Source organism: Coregonus clupeaformis, chromosome 26 (genome assembly GCF_020615455.1).
Source record: "Coregonus clupeaformis isolate EN_2021a chromosome 26, ASM2061545v1, whole genome shotgun sequence".
NCBI lineage: Eukaryota > Metazoa > Chordata > Actinopteri > Salmoniformes > Salmonidae > Coregonus > Coregonus clupeaformis.
The window spans coordinates 68,531-84,270 of record NC_059217.1 but is presented as its reverse complement, the minus strand read 5'-3'; the positions used below and the strand labels follow the sequence as shown (position 1 = coordinate 84,270).

General features: G+C 45.2%; 1 protein-coding gene across 1 annotated transcript; it reads left to right on the top strand.

Moving 5' to 3' along the window:
• Nucleotides 1-3,875: 3,875 nt before the first annotated feature.
• On the top strand, nucleotides 3,876-13,521 carry LOC121540490 (elongation factor 1-delta). The gene is given in 10 exon segments (XM_041849406.2): nucleotides 3,876-3,939; nucleotides 4,366-4,426; nucleotides 8,993-9,020; nucleotides 9,022-9,114; nucleotides 9,339-9,410; nucleotides 11,022-11,106; nucleotides 12,058-12,161; nucleotides 12,532-12,735; nucleotides 12,914-13,108; nucleotides 13,275-13,521. Coding segments are annotated over 10 exon segments (906 nt in total). The 5' UTR covers nucleotides 3,876-3,914; the 3' UTR covers nucleotides 13,314-13,521.
• The last annotated feature ends 2,219 nt before the right edge of the window (nucleotides 13,522-15,740 follow it).

Sequence of the window (15,740 nt, the reverse complement as noted above, 5' to 3'; positions counted from 1 at the left end):
TGGGGGTTGGGCATGCAGGCGGTTCGGGCTGGCTGGTCGGTCTGGCTGAAATTTGATGAAGAGGATGTCTTAATAAAGACAATCAAAAGTATTTGTATATTTTCAAGAGTTGTTCATTTGTTAGGCTATTGGTTAAAGGTGCAACACAATATTATTGAATTACCTTTGATCTAGTTCAGTCTTATTAATCACTTAAACTTGATGACTGTGGGTTTGATGACTGTGGGCATTGTTGCTTACTTTTTGTTCTAAATAGAGACGGCATATTGGATTGTGTAAAAATGCAGGAAATGAGCTTTAGATGCCCAAAAAAAATCTGGGGGAGGACACCCAGACCCCCCGCCAGGTTATGTCCCCCCCACTTCTAAAACCAAAGTGGCACTCCTGCTAGGAGGACTCCGGTACACAGCAGGCGGGGGTGACACCGTGTGCCAGCTAGCAAGACTCAGCTTAGAGAAAAGAAGCCTCGTGAGGTATTGGTCTGTCAGATGCATGACCCAGCATTGGTCGGTCACATGAATGAAGCAAACGTTAATGATTAATTAATTATGAATAAGCTAAATCATGCAAATATGACTTGTCAGTATATAAGCGAACTAACGTGACTGCCCCGTTAGAGCTTCTGACAGACGTTCACTATGGTGTATTAAGTTTGTTGGAACCTCTCCAGCATGCTGACAATAAACAATGATTCATTTAAGATTGAATTTGAGTGTCACTGTGTAAGAATTTCCACAACACAACCATTGGTTGATGCATGCAAAGTCTGAGTAGGGAAACACGACCATGATTTGAGGTAGACTTGCAAAGCCACCTGATCTTGCGAGCGTACATACAGTGCATTCGGAAAGTATTCAGACCCCTTCACTTTTTCCACATTTTGTTACATTATAGTCTTATTCTAAAATGGATTACATTGTTTTTTCCCCCTCATCAATATACACACAATAACCCATAATGACAAAGCAAAAACAGGTTTTTAGAAATGTTTGCTGAAAAATATCCCCACAGCATGACGCTGCCACCACCATGCTTCACAGTAGGGATGGTGCCAGGATTCCTCCAGACGTGACACTTGGCATTCAGGCCAAAGAGTTCAATCTTGGTTTCATCGGACCAGGGAATCTTGTTCCTCATGGTCTGAGAGTCTTTAGGTGCCTTTTGGCAAACTCCAAGCGGGCTGTCATATGTATTTTACTGAGGAGTGGCTTCTGTCTGGCCACTCTACCATAAAGGCCTGATTGGTAGAGTGCTGCATACAGTGAGGGAAAAAGGTATTTGATCCCCTGCTGATTTTGTATGTTTGCCCACTGACAAAGAAATTATCAGTCTATAATTTTAATGGTAGGTTTATTTGAACAGTGAGAGACAGAAGAACAGAACAAAAAATCCAGAAAAACGAATGTCAAAAATGTTATAAATTGATTTGCATTTTAATGAGGGAAATAAGTATTTGACCCCCTCTCAATCAGAAAGATTTCTGGCTCCCAGGTGTCTTTTATACAGGTAACGAGCTGAGATTAGGAGCACACTCTTAAACGGAGTGCTCCTAATCTCAGCTTGTTACCTGTATAAAAGACACTTGTCCACAGAAGCAATCAATCAATTAGATTCCAAACTCTCCACCATGGCCAAGACCAAAGAGCTCTCCAAGGATGTCAGGGACAAGATTGTAGACCTACACAAGGCTGGAATGGGCTACAAGACCATCGCCAAGCAGCTTGATGAGAAGGTGACAACAGTTGGTGCGATTATTCGCAAATGGAAGAAACACAAAATAACTGTCAATCTACTTCGGCCTGGGGCTCCATGCAAGATCTCACCTCGTGGAGTTGCAATGATCATGAGAACGGTGAGGAATCAGCCCAGAACTACACGGGAGGATCTTGTCAATGATCTCAAGGCAGCTGGGACCATAGTCACCAAGAAAACAATTGGTAACACACTACGCTGTGAAGGACTGAAATCCTGCAGTGCCCGCAAGGTCCCCCTGCTCAAGAAAGCACATATACAGGCCCGTCTGAAGTTAGCCAATGAACATCTGAATGATTCAGAGGAGAACTGGGTGAAAGTGTTGTGGTCAGATGAGACCAAAATCAAGCTCTTTGGCATCAACTCAACTCACCGTGTTTGGAGGAGGAGGAATGCTGCCTATGACCCCAAGAACACCATCCCCACCGTCAAACATGGAGGTGGAAACATTATGCTTTGGGGGTGTTTTTCTGCTAAGGGGACAGGACAACTTCACCGCATCAAAGGGACGATGGACGGGGCCATGTACTGTCAAATCTTGGGTGAGAACCTCCTTACCTCAGCCAGGGCATTGAAAATGGGTCGTGGATGGGTATTCCAGCATGACAATGACCCAAAACACACGGCCAAGGCAACAAAGGAGTGGCTCAAGAAGAAGCACATTAAGGTCCTGGAGTGGCCTAGCCAGTGAGATGTGAGTTTCCAAGGGAAACTATGATAGTTACTGTATGTACTGTAAAACTGTAACAAAAACTATCGCAACCCAGCAACTGTGTGAAAAACATACTAGTGTAATCTCACCATGGTTGGGCTAACATACTGGAGAATGAAGCCAACAGTGTAATATTACTGTCTATAGTATACACTGCACAATACTTTACGACAGTATAGAATGGCACCTAAAGTATCAGCCTTAGTCTCATACACAATCTGAAGGAGAGGAGATGTGAATGGCTGTACCTTTTCCTTGTGGAAAAAATTAAGCCAACAGTGTAATGTACTGTTTATAGTAAACACTGCACAATACTGTATAATAGTAAAGATTACTACAGACCCAGTATCAGCCTTAGTCTCATACACTATTTGAAAGAGAGGGGACATGAATGGCTGTAGCTTTACCTTGTGGAAAAATAATTAAGCCAACAGTATAAACTGCCTGACCTTGAAGGGGCAGGGGGCATTCTACCTCACACATTTATGACTTATTTCTTGCTTTATGTGTGTGGGTCGGCTGTAACTCACGCCACATTTATAGCTTATCTCTTGCTATATACGTGGGGGTGCTGGTTGGCAGGACTTAAGGGAAAGTGTGTTCATAACCGTACTTAGTCCTGCAATGGTCACCTCTCGTTAAGTTAGCTACTTTCCATAGCTTGTTCACCTTTGAACACACAAGAATCTAGGCAAGATGGCTGCGCCCTGTGAGAGATGAAACGTGGTGCGCCTCGCTACACCTAGCTCACTCTCAGTGGACAACTTAAAGCCCGCTGGAGCGAAACATACAGTCTCCCGATCTTACGGGATAGGCGCGCTCCACGAACCTGAAAGCTATAACCGGGAGGGTTCCGGGTGGACAGACAACTAAGACAAACCCTCAGCGCCGCAAAACTCGTAGACCAAACCGAGAATCGCCCAGGTTGGTACACTGTCACAAGTAATAAAAACAAGGACGAAACCGAAACAAGATGGCACGAGCCAAACCAAGTGGGGGGGACAGCAGAGCACCCTGATGGAGAGGCTAGCTGATCCGAGTTATTGAATAGCTGCGGGTACACTTCTGCGCTTATACACTAACATAGCGCTCTTACCAAGCGAATCCTCCCTAGAATGAGCAGAGAAAAGGAAGAGGTGGATGTAGTGCCGCGGCAGCTATGTAAAGGGTTCAGCCGCAGCACTACCCGGTACACGGGACTAATCTGAAATTCTTACTCGGAATGTATCCTGCCGCGCGGAAGGATACCCTATTGGAGTGATCCAATATAGTGCTACATAAACTCTGCGATACAGCTAATTCAACCTAGCTTCCGTTTCCGCTGAAAACTGGATATGGAAACGCCGCTCAGCCGTTTTCTTTTACGCCTGCTACGTTAGGTTAGCGTGGTTCAAACAACCCTAATGATTGGTTGGCAAATAGTGCCTTTCACAATGCTGATGATGGCTGCATGGTGCGGTTGGTGAGAAGAAACTGTGCGACTTCATCAAAAACTGACCTTTGATCACATGATTTATGTAAAGTTCATGCAATTGACATGTCGTCGCAAGACTGACAATTTTTATAACCATAAAGCACACATTGAAAGGCGGTGACAGAAGATGGTCAACGTCTTCCGTTTTCTGGCGAAATAGTTTAGGTTTTATGCCTCAATACTTGATTCTGTCATGAGCAAGTGCAGTGGGAATATACCAACCCCCCAAAAACTGATTGACAAATAAATAATTAAAAACAAAATCATGAATACACTGTTCTGGACATTCATAATATTAGGATTCAAAAATACTATTTTCAGTGTCTGAGTGTCAAGCAACCGGGTGTTTACAAGAACAAGGCACTTTCCCCCTCCCCTTCGAATCACTCGCATTTTATTCTCCCACTCGTCCCTCTTTCTGTTCTAGGCTCCCAGCTGAACAATCGCACGAGGACCACCGGCCCCAATAACCACCGAAATACAGAACAGTAAGTAACTGTCAGCTCGCTTTTCGAGCCGGGGATTCTCGAGAAATGAACATGGGAGTCGCTAGTCAAATTGTTTGGTGGGAGGGAGAAATAATGTGAACGGTTAAATCAAGAGAAATGTCGGGGAGCCATGATGGGCGCCCAAAATGAATGTTTACATTAACTGAGATACTGAGACAAAATATGAAAATAATCAAACATTTTCAGCGAATTCATTGCTAGTGAATCAAGATGTGTGCTAAAGCTTTAATTTGTAACAACCTGCCTCGATATCTTGAGAGCGATTGAAGATCTCGGTACTGCAGTGGCAGTGCGAGCCGGTGACCTGAAATAGTTACATTGAAACGGCGATCAAACAAAGGAATAGCACCGCGGTTGATACAATGTTGCTGTTGGTCAGCTAATAACAAACTATAATGTATTAATGTGTTTCTTGTCACTGTTTCAAATACGACAACCTCTAATATTATGCCTCTGTCCCCTTTTCTATGCTCTCAAGAATTGGAAAAGTGAGTATGATTGCGAAGTGTAGCCTAACATTAGTAAAATGTGGTTTAAGCTATTGCTTATTCATCGAATGACATACAAATCTAAACGTTTTCGTTGCAATGACGCAGTCTTAATAGCTTCCCCCCTCCCACATGGCCCCAATCCAAAGACGGGCATTTGAATGAGTACCTTAGATTTCCTCTCATTCACACGTTGCTCTTGCATGCTCCACGAGGAGGGTCCCAAGGTAGTGAAGGCACTTTAGACTAATTATGAAGCTGTCACCATTTAGGCTACTGTAAGTCTACTTACACGCCTATACTGTACCCTATTCCCAAAAGTGTTGCTTTTCCGGTAGGTCTGTATGCCGTATTAGGCTATAATGTTTCTTTGTTTGTTCATGGCTGGCGGCTGCTGAATGGATGAACATGCAGAACATTCTAATCTAATCACTACAGTTGTTTGGTCTCACGCTCACCAAGGAAGGTGAGTTACATAGGGTGTTTCATATAGGGCAACTATACTCACCTATCATGCATGAAATAATTTCATGAATGGCGAAATATCAGGATTTGAATAATTGTAACAAAAATATTTTTTAATCTATTTTAAAGCACATGGCTCAGCAATAGTACCATACTGCCAAGTTTGACATTAGTAGGCCCAAAAAAACAATTGGGGGAGGGGGGGAAATCGGTATAAGGAAATGTATTTCCTGTTTCTACTGTATGAATCATGAATGAGGCATGAATCGTCCTCCTTCATGAAAACTACAGCTGCATCCCATATAGCTAATAACTGTGGCAGGTTATGTTGTGTAGACATACTGTATAGAAGCTATGATTCTCATTCTATGCTGTGTACACAGGATTCATCCCACATTTATTATTATTATTATTATTGCACCCTATTCCCTTTATAGTACACTACTTTTGACCAGAGCTCTAGTGCACTATAAAGGGAATAGGGTGCCACTTGGTCTGCTCCACAGTGCGAGTTGCTCTTACCTGCATTAGTTATGACTGAGCATGCCGGTGCTGTTACTGTTATCGTCACCATTCACCACTACACAACACGTCATTCATTCACCAAGGCCCCCCAGTAACCTTGCTGAGTGATCATATTAAATGTTTTGCCCATTAAGGTTATGCAGAAACCTTTTCAGTTTGCATGCAGAATGTGCATGTTGATATATGCTGACATTATTGGCATTTGCTTGTGATTTGTAATTTTTAGTTTCACCATTTTGAAGTAGTCAACTGGGTGGGACTTTCAATCGGTTAAAGAAGCATCACATAATTCCATCCAGGTCACCAGAAGGGATCAGCCAATTAATTACTCATGAGCGTCCAATTGGCTCATTAATCCCCCCTCCTCCACTGTAACTATTCCCCAGGTCGTTGCTGTAAATGAGAATGTGTTCTCACTCAACTTGCCTGGTAAAATATGGGTTAAATAAACAAATAAAATGAGCAAGCATTCCATAACTGCAGGTGGCAGTAAATCGCCAATCTTGGCTTTATACCTGTTCAAACAACACACTCCAGGTGGCAGTATGCACACTTTCAGATTATTTACCAACTCATAGAAGTATTAAAATAAGAAAATTGACTACTTAAAAATGGAGATGGCCTCAATGGCGCTGCCCATTTTCTCAGACTCCATAATGGGACAGATACAATGTTGTGTGCTCTACATCTGAGTAGAGCTGAATATAAGTAGTCCAGAGACATGCTGGTTTAAGGGGTGTTTATCTACTATGGGTAGCCTCAGAAGTATGAGAATCCCAAGAACTCCAGAATGTAACATTGGCCATCAGGAGTTGTGTTCAGAAGGCATGAAATAGGAGTAAAACTTGTGAAACAGAGGCACTAGCCTATACCTACCTAGTTTACACTTTGAATATGTTTTCTCTTGTTTGTGCTCTTCAAACACAACCAGTGAAGTGGACATCATCCATCGTTCAGTTCATTATTCATAATTTCTTGGTCTGCTTGATCTGGTTATTTTTCAGTTATTTTCCGCTCTCTTCCTTTCCTGCATGCCTAAATGCATTCTGGGATTGGTCCATTGAATTATCTCTTAGCTCTGTTAAACTGAGATTTGCTTTGTAAGTTAAACTTACAAAGATACTAAAATTAGAAGATATTTAAAAGACATATAGTCTATATGGATCAATCTGTCTCTCTAAACTCATCTCTGTGTAACTAACCCTCTAGCCTGTCCCTGTCACTCTCTTTCTCTGCTTCGGATCAAAGATGATGCCTCAGAGGAACCCCTTGTGTCCAGCAATGGATCAGTCCGATCCTGATCTCCCTTCCAGACGCTGCCAGGTGGACTGTACCACTGAGGTGGCAGTGGAGGGAGGTCAGAGGAACGGGGGTGGTGCCGCTTCGTCCTCCCCAGAGAGTAGCAGCGTGAACGGAGACGTCAACGGTAAACGCAGTGGGAAGAGGCGTCGCCGTCGTAAACGCTCCGCTCAACCCGACAACCGCCCGGCTCCTGTTGCCATGGTGACTCAGCCACCTGGCCAAGAGCAAGGGGAGGAGCCCCAGCTTTGCCAGGGGGGCAGTAGCCACACCTCTACCAACCCTGCTCCTGACTCCCCCAGCGCGGTCCTGCTCGGCCTGCGGTCTGAGTGTGGTTCAGTGTGGTTTGACCGCAGTGTGTATGAGCAGGCTGAGAGTCTGTATCACTGCTGGTTGGCACACTCTGCCAACGGGGCGATGACACGGCCCAGCGGCTCACCCCCAACCCTGACTGCTGACAACCACCCCACCTCCCTTCAACCCTCACTATCACCCTCAGCCCCGAACCACCCCAGAACCCCTCCACCCATAGTCGCCGAAGAGCATCGCATTGTTGCAGAGCCCCTGCAGCCAGCAGCCCCAGACTTCCTAGCCCTCCCTGCCAACAGCCCCAGCACGCCAGACGAGGGGTACCTGTCCCTGACCCAGACCCCCCAGGCAGCCTCCACATCCCCACTGACCCCAGCCCTGGCCCCTGGCCAGCCGGTGAATGGGCTCCCCCGTCTCCCCATGGAGCTGCTGAGGGACGTGTGGCTGGAGAAACCTCTCTACGACCGGGCCGAGGCAGCCTTCTACCAGAGCCTCTACGGAAGCAACCGCTCTCCCACCGGCAACAACCTGGGTAGTGGAGCTTCCGCCTCACGTACCAACCCCAATGCTCCCTCAACCTCCAGAGGTAGTGGAGACCACCCACATAGTCTTGTTGAGGAGGAGGAGGAGGAGGAGACAGAAGTGGTAGAAGAAGCATCCGTGGTCTCGCAGGGGAAGCTCGAAATCTTCCATTCTCTGCGCACAATTCAGGAGGAGGAGGAGCCTGCTGACGTCGCAGAGGAGGAAGGCGTAGCCATGTCGGTGGGAGGAGTCTGTTACTTCCTGCATCCTGACAGTGAGAGGGTGTGGCTGGACCAGGGACGCTATGAGGCTGCAGAGAGCCGTTTCTACAGTTACCGCCAGATTGTACCTGCAGAGTCAACAGTAGCAGACCGAGAGGAGGGGGCTCGTGGGAAAGAAGATGCTGGGGTGTCGGCCACATCGTTACCACAACCGTCATCGTCATCGGTCGCCTGCACCGGCCCTCTGAGGGACAAGTATGACCCATCCCAGGAGACTGGACCTCTACAAACACAGCCAGCTTCATTTACTCTTTCTCCTTTTCCCCTTATTTTTTATCCTTTTCAGTGATGTTCTATGTCTTGATTTGGTTCATTTGTTTGTTTCACATAATTTAGTTCACTTTGTGTTTTGTTTGCTCATTTGTCTCTTTGTGTTTTTATTCGGTTTTAGATGTTATCCTTTTCAGTTTTTCTTTTTTTCTTGCTTGATGTGTTTTACTCAATGTTAGTGGTTTTCAAAGATTTAGCTTACTTCTAAGGATGATGTTAGCAGACGTGAGGGGTGGGTGTGACTGGGAAAGAGAAAAGTGGTCTTGTCTGTAACTTGTGGGACACAGATGGTTAAAACAGAGGGACACAAGCTTTCTAATGGACTGAATGTTACCTTACTAACCATTGTTATCCTCTCCTCCTCTCTCCTCTCTCTGTCCGTGTAGCACCATGAGTTCAGCAGTAGACTACATTTGTCCAGGAGAAGATCTGGTTTGATAAGCCTCGCTATGATGAGGCGGAGAGACACTTCTACGAACACATTAACAGCACCTCTCACCCAGCACAGGTAGCACATTCCTTTAGTTTGTGTGTGTGTCAATGCTCTCCACCCTCTGTGTCTGTATCTTCCTCACACGTCACCACCTGATATCGACTACTGCATTTTTGGGAAAGAGCTAGCAAGAAAGGCATTTCACTGTACTTATGCACGTGACAATAAAACTTGAAATGTCTCTGGTGTGTGAATGCCTACATCCTGTCAGACCTGGTCTCCTGTACTGTACCCTGTAGGAGCTGGGAGCCAACACCATCCTGCAGGACATAGCCCGGGCAAGAGAGAACATCCAGAAGTCCCTAGCAGGAGTGAGTTATAATATAAACCCATCCAAGCCTTTTTACAACCATCTATCTCACATGATCTGTTTTAAAGCTGCACTGAAAGTAAGATGGTTATATTTAATATAGATACTTTATTAAATGTAGTTTTACAGGGACAGTGCACATTAATTAACATTACTGTAAATGTGCCAGTTTTAGCCAGCCGGCTAGTTTTCTACTGCAGTCCCTGTTTGTCTGTTACATGGTCAAACACACGTAAGCCGGCTGAACCAGCCATATCTGACCACACGGCTAAGGCTACACGTCACAGGGAAACATGAGGTGTGTTTACTTTGACCCTGAGCTGCTGCAAAGAGCCTTGAAAACCCTGGGTCATATTCATTAGTGCACGCAATGGAAAACGCTTTACAACAAAAACGAGCATTTTTTTTTGGGACAAGTTCAGGTAATTACGGTCGGTATGGTTTCTAGTGAATACAACCCAGGTCTATCACTTTCACTTGGAGAACAAACAGGTGTATGCGTGTGTGCTTTTCATGCTCTGGCTTAGTTAACAGGAAATCCTGATGTGTGATTTTGCGAGTTGTCACGGGTATCTGTGTGTATTTAATTTCAGGCCCAGCCATTCCTGCATGTTTTAGTAGCATGTTGTGGTTCGGATGTGTTGGTTTAAGCCTCAGGTGTGTGTGTGTGTGTAGGTTTCCACAGGTGTAACCTGCTGAGGCAAGATTTCTATTTGTGCAAAAGCATGATTTCTTGCATGACTGGCTAGCCCTTCATTTCTCTGATTCCTCTTTAGACCAACCCTGGGTATACTGTACCTCTGCCTGATCCACCTTGTAGCTTTCGCTCTCTTTCTGCCACAGTCCCTTCTGCACCTCCCAACCTCATTCAACTCGTTCCCTCTTTCCCTTCCTCCCTCCTTCCTTCTCTCCCCACACCCCAGCTGAAGAATTCGCTGTTACCTAGCAGAGGCTTTGATCAACCCCAGAACCCCCATCCCGTAAGTGTTCCACTGTGTGTCACAGTAGCTAGAGACCCCCCCCCAAGAGCAAGGTCACAGACTTGTGCACACACTCACACAAACAAACAAACCGTTGTTCCTCCTTCATTCTCCCTGAATGATGGGTCTGCTTCTCTGTCTCTGTCTATCTGTCTCCATGGTCTGCCCTGTCCTTATCCACCCTCCTCTGAGCTTACTCCCTCTCTATGTGCTGCTGATATTGACACTTGTGTTTGTTTGGTTTTCAAAGAGTTGTGATTGGTCAGCTTCAGGATTCTAATATTTGGACACCTCCATGTATAATGCTCCAGAGGGGTTACCTGGGTTTCTTGAAACTTTCGTCTGATCATCACCAAGACCACACTCTAAAGTACCCTTTCTTCCTCAGTGAGACAGCTTTGCATGAGCTGCAATTGTAGCTGTTGGCCATTCTGTGCCTCTAGCTGCCTCTGTGCCTGTAGGTGATGGTGGTTATTTATGTGGTGATGTATGATGTAGAACTGTGTTCATCCTATTCATGTCTGCACTGTCTCCTCAATTTAACTGGTTGTGGTGGTACCTGAGTTTAGCCACTAGAGGTTACTGGTGATATGCTTAGTGATCTGCTGACACTTTCGTGTGTGTGTGTTCAGAGTGCAGCTAATGGGGTAGGAGATCAAGGCGAACTCATCACACGGATTAAGAGCCTGGAGCTAGAGAACCACAGTCTGCACCAAGGTGTGTGTGTGTGTATGTATACTGAACAAAAATGTAAACGCAACATGTAAAGTGGTGGTCCCATGTGTCATGAGCTGAAATAAAAGATCCCCAAATTGTCCATATGCACAGAAAACATATTTCTCTGAAATGTTGTGCACAAATTTGTTTACGTCCCTGTTAGTGAGCATTACTCCTTTGCCAAGATAATCCATCCACCTGACAGGTGTGGCATATCAAGAAGCTGATTAAACAGCATGAACATTACACAGGTGCACCTTGTGCTGGGGACAATAAAAGGCCACTAAAATGCGCAGTTTTGTCTCACAACACAATGCCACAGATGTCTCAAGTTTTGAGGGAGCGCGCAATTGGCATGTTGACTGCAGGAATGTCCACCAGAGCTGTTGCCAGAGAATGGAATGCTAATTTCTCTACTATAAGCCGCCTCCAACGTCGTTTTAGAGAATTTGGCAGTACGTCCAACCAGCCTCACAACCGCAGACTACGTGTAACCACGCCAGCTCAGGACCTCCACATCCGGCTTCTTCACCTGCGGGATTGTCTGAGACCAGCTACCCGGACAGCTGATGAAACTGAGGAGTATTTCTGTCTGTAATAAAGCCTTTTTGTGGGGAAAACTTCATTCTGATTCGCTGGTCCTGGCTCCCCAGTGGGTGGGCCTATGCACATCCATAGATTAGGGCCAAATTAATTCGTTTAAATTTACTGATTTCCTTATGAACAGTAACTCAGTAAAATCGTTGTCACATGTTGCGTTTTATATTTTTGTTCAGTGTATGTAATCTTATAGAAGTGTGTCCACATGTATAGAGATGAAATTACCAATCTGTAATGTTACTGAAAGGTGTGTTTGTTTCCCTTTTTGTGTACAGAATGTCTAATCTGTATTGCAGATGTTATAACTAATCTGTAATCTTACTGACTTTCTTTCTTCTGTGTCTCTGTAAGTGGTGGAGGACCTGCGGTCAGCTCTGTCTAAATTGGAGTGTCGGGTAGCGGTTCTGGAGAAATCACCGTCGGCAGCTCCAGTCTCTGCAGCCCCCTGTACAAACGTAAGTCCCTCTCGCTCTGGTCCTGTGTGGCTTAGTTGGGAAGAGCTTGGTGCGCGCAATGCCAAGGTTGTGGGTTCAATTACCGCAAGGATCGCAAACACATACTAAAAATGCATGCACTCACTGTAGTCTGTCGCTTTGAATAAAAGCATCTGCTAAGTGGCCATTGTCTTTCGACAGATGGCGTCATTCTTACGGGACAAGTAGCCATGGACTATTATTAGTGCATACTGAGTCGTCGTGTCTTCTGACGTGACACAAAGCGGCATATATTTGTATGTTCATATGTCTACCCCTGTGTGTGTGTGAGTGTGTGTGTATATATATATATAATATGTATTTATTTATCTACCTCTCCCCTCCTCTTCAGGGAACCTCTGTCCAGCAGCAGAAGACCAGCCCCCCAGTGGAGGATATAGATGATGATGATGATATGGATCTGTTCGGCAGCGATGAAGAGGAGGATGCGGAGGCTGAGCGAATCAAAGAGCAGAGGCTGAAAGAGTACGCAGAGAAGAAGGCAAAGAAACCCACCCTCATCGCAAAGTCCTCCATCCTATTGGACGTCAAGCCTGTATGTCACATAGACCCCGCACTCTTGCTAACGCTCTCTCAAATCACTATACAATATTTAAAAAATATTAATGGTATTTTTGTGTCTTCATGACATTAAAATCTTCTTCCCTGTTATGTTCTTCCTCTCTCCCACCTACCCTCTCTCCCTTCCTCCACCTCCCTCCACTCTCTTACAGTGGGATGATGAGACAGACATGGCTAAGCTGGAGGAATGTGTGAGGTCTGTTGTCGCTGACGGTCTACTTTGGGGTCAGTCGAAGCTGGTTCCCGTGGGTTATGGTATCCGGAAGCTACAGATCCAGTGTGTTGTCGAGGACGACAAGGTCGGGACAGACCTGCTAGAGGAGGAGATCACAAAGTTCGAGGACTATGTGAGTACAGGCGCGCGCACACACGTAATCCTTGGGGGGTCCACAATGAAGGATCACATTTAAACTGACACACACACACACACTTTGTACAGGTTAGCTTACCCAAATTAGAGATGGTTGTGTACTTTACCTTGATGAATGTTATCTCTAGTCTCTTGTTCTGCAGGTCCAGAGTGTTGACGTAGCAGCTTTCAACAAGATCTGATTCCACCTTCCTCTTCATTGGGCCCGTCCCACATGGCACTCCAGTCCCTCTGTAGTGCTCTGCTTTAGACCAGAACCCTATGAGCTGGTCAAAGTTAGTGCACTATGTAGAGAGTAGCGTGTCATTTGGGACGTAGCAATTTTCCCAGTCCGTCCCTTGCTGCTGTTTGTCACACGGTTAATAATAAAGAGCTTTTGGTGCACTTTAACTATTTTCTTGTCTGTCTCTCTTTGGTATTAACACATTTTTGGGGCCGTGTGGGGAACAATGGTAGGAAATAAAGGGTCAAATGTATCCCTAGGTGTGTATGAGGTAGCGGCATGATCCTACAAGATACAGTGCATTCGGAAAGTATTCAGACCCCTTGACTTTTTCCACATTTTGTTATGTTACAGCCTTATTCTAAAATTGATGAAATTGTTCTTTCCCCCCTCATCAATCTACACACAATACCCCATAAGGACAAAGCAAAAGCAGGTTTTTAGAAATTCCTGCAAACTTGAACTAGAAATGAAAAACAGAAATATCACATTTATATAAGTATTCAGATGCTTTACTCTACTTTGTTGAAGCGCCTTTGGCAGCGATTACAGCCTCGAGTCTTCTTGGGTATGACGCTACAAGCTTGGCACACCTGTATTTGGGGAGTTTCTCCCAGATCCTCTCAAGCTCTGTCAGGTTGGATGGGGAGCGTTGCTGCACAGCTATTTTCAGGTCTCTCCAGAGATGTTCGATCGGGTTCAAGTCCGGACTCTTGCTGGGCCATTCAAGGACATTCAGAGACATCCCGAAGCCACTCCTGCATTGTCTTGGCTGTGTGCTTAGGGTCGTTGTCCTGTAGAAAGGTGAACCTTTGCCCCAGTCTGAGGTCCTGAGCACTCTGGAGCAGGTTTTCATCAAGGATCTCTCTGTACTTTGCTCCGTTCATATTTGCCTTGATCCTGACTAGTCTCCCAGTCCCTGCCGCTGAAAAACATCCCCACAGCATGATGCTGCCACCACCATGCTTCACCGTAGGGATGGTGTCAGGTTTCCTCCAGATGTGACACTTGGCATTCAGGCCAAAGAGTTCAATTTTGGTTTCATCAGACAAGAGAATCTTGTTTCTCATGGTCTGAGAGTCTTTAGGTGCCTTTTGGCAAACTCCAAGCGAGCTGTCGTGTCTTTTACCGAGGAGTGGCTTCCGTCTGGCCACTCTAGCATAAAGGCCTGATTGGTGGAGGGCTGCTGTGATGGTTGTCCTTCTGGAAGGTTCTCCCATCTCCACAGAGGAACTCTGGAGCTCTGTCAGAGTGACCATCGGGTTCTTGGTCACCTCCCTGACCAAGGCCCTTCTCCCCCGATTGCTCTGTTTGGCCAGGCGGCCAGCTATAGGAAGAGTCTTGGTGGTTCCAAACTTCTTCCTTTTAAGAATGATTGAGGCCACTGCGTTCTTGGGGACCTTCAATGCTGCAGAAATGTTTTGATACCCTTCCCCAGATCTGTGCTTCGACACAATCCTGTCTTGGAGCTCTACGGACAATTCCTTCGACCTCATGGCTTGGTTTTTGCTCTGACATGCACTGTCAACTGTGGGAACTTATATAGACAAGTGTGTGCCTTTCCAAATCATGTCCAATCAATTGAGTTTACCACAGGTGGACTCCAATCAAGTTGTAGAAACATCTCTCAAGTTGCAGAAACATCTCAAGGATGATCAATGGAAACAGGATGCACCGGAGGTAAATTCAGAGTCTCATAGCAAAGGGTCTGAATACTTATCTAAGTAAGGTAATTTGTTTTCTATTTGTAATACATTTTCAAAAATGTCTAAAAACCTGTTTTCGCTTTTGTCATTATGGGGTATTGTGTGTAGATTGCTGAGGGACATTTTTTATTTAATCCATTTTAGAATAGGCTGTAATGTAACTGTGGAAAAAGTCAAGGGGTCTGAATACTTTCCGAAGGCACTGTATATCAGTCATTCTCAACCTTCTTTATAAAGCGAAGGCTCTGGAGCCCTTGATATCAAACCAACTGTTCTTACATTGTGTGCATTTCTGTATTCAAACAAGGCGAGGTGATCACTAATGGATGTATAATACTTTTTTGGGGGTGACGGCATACAGTAGGAGAATATTTATAGCTATATGAATGGGGAGAATGGCAAATGACTGGGATTTCCTTCGCACCGATCTGTCAACTCATCCATCTCTTGCTAACATAATGATCATTCATTGTTCGACAACATCTTAATACTTATCATAATCTGTGTAACCGTGGTGCTTTGCTGCATGCTCTTTTTTATCATTTTGGCATATCCCCACAGAGGATTCCAAACCAAGCCAGAACACAGGGTAGAAATCCTCAGGGAATTCAGTCGTAACTGTATGGAGGGGTTTAACAGAAGAATGGTGCCTGTTCAAGAAGGATAGAGGGATATTTTTC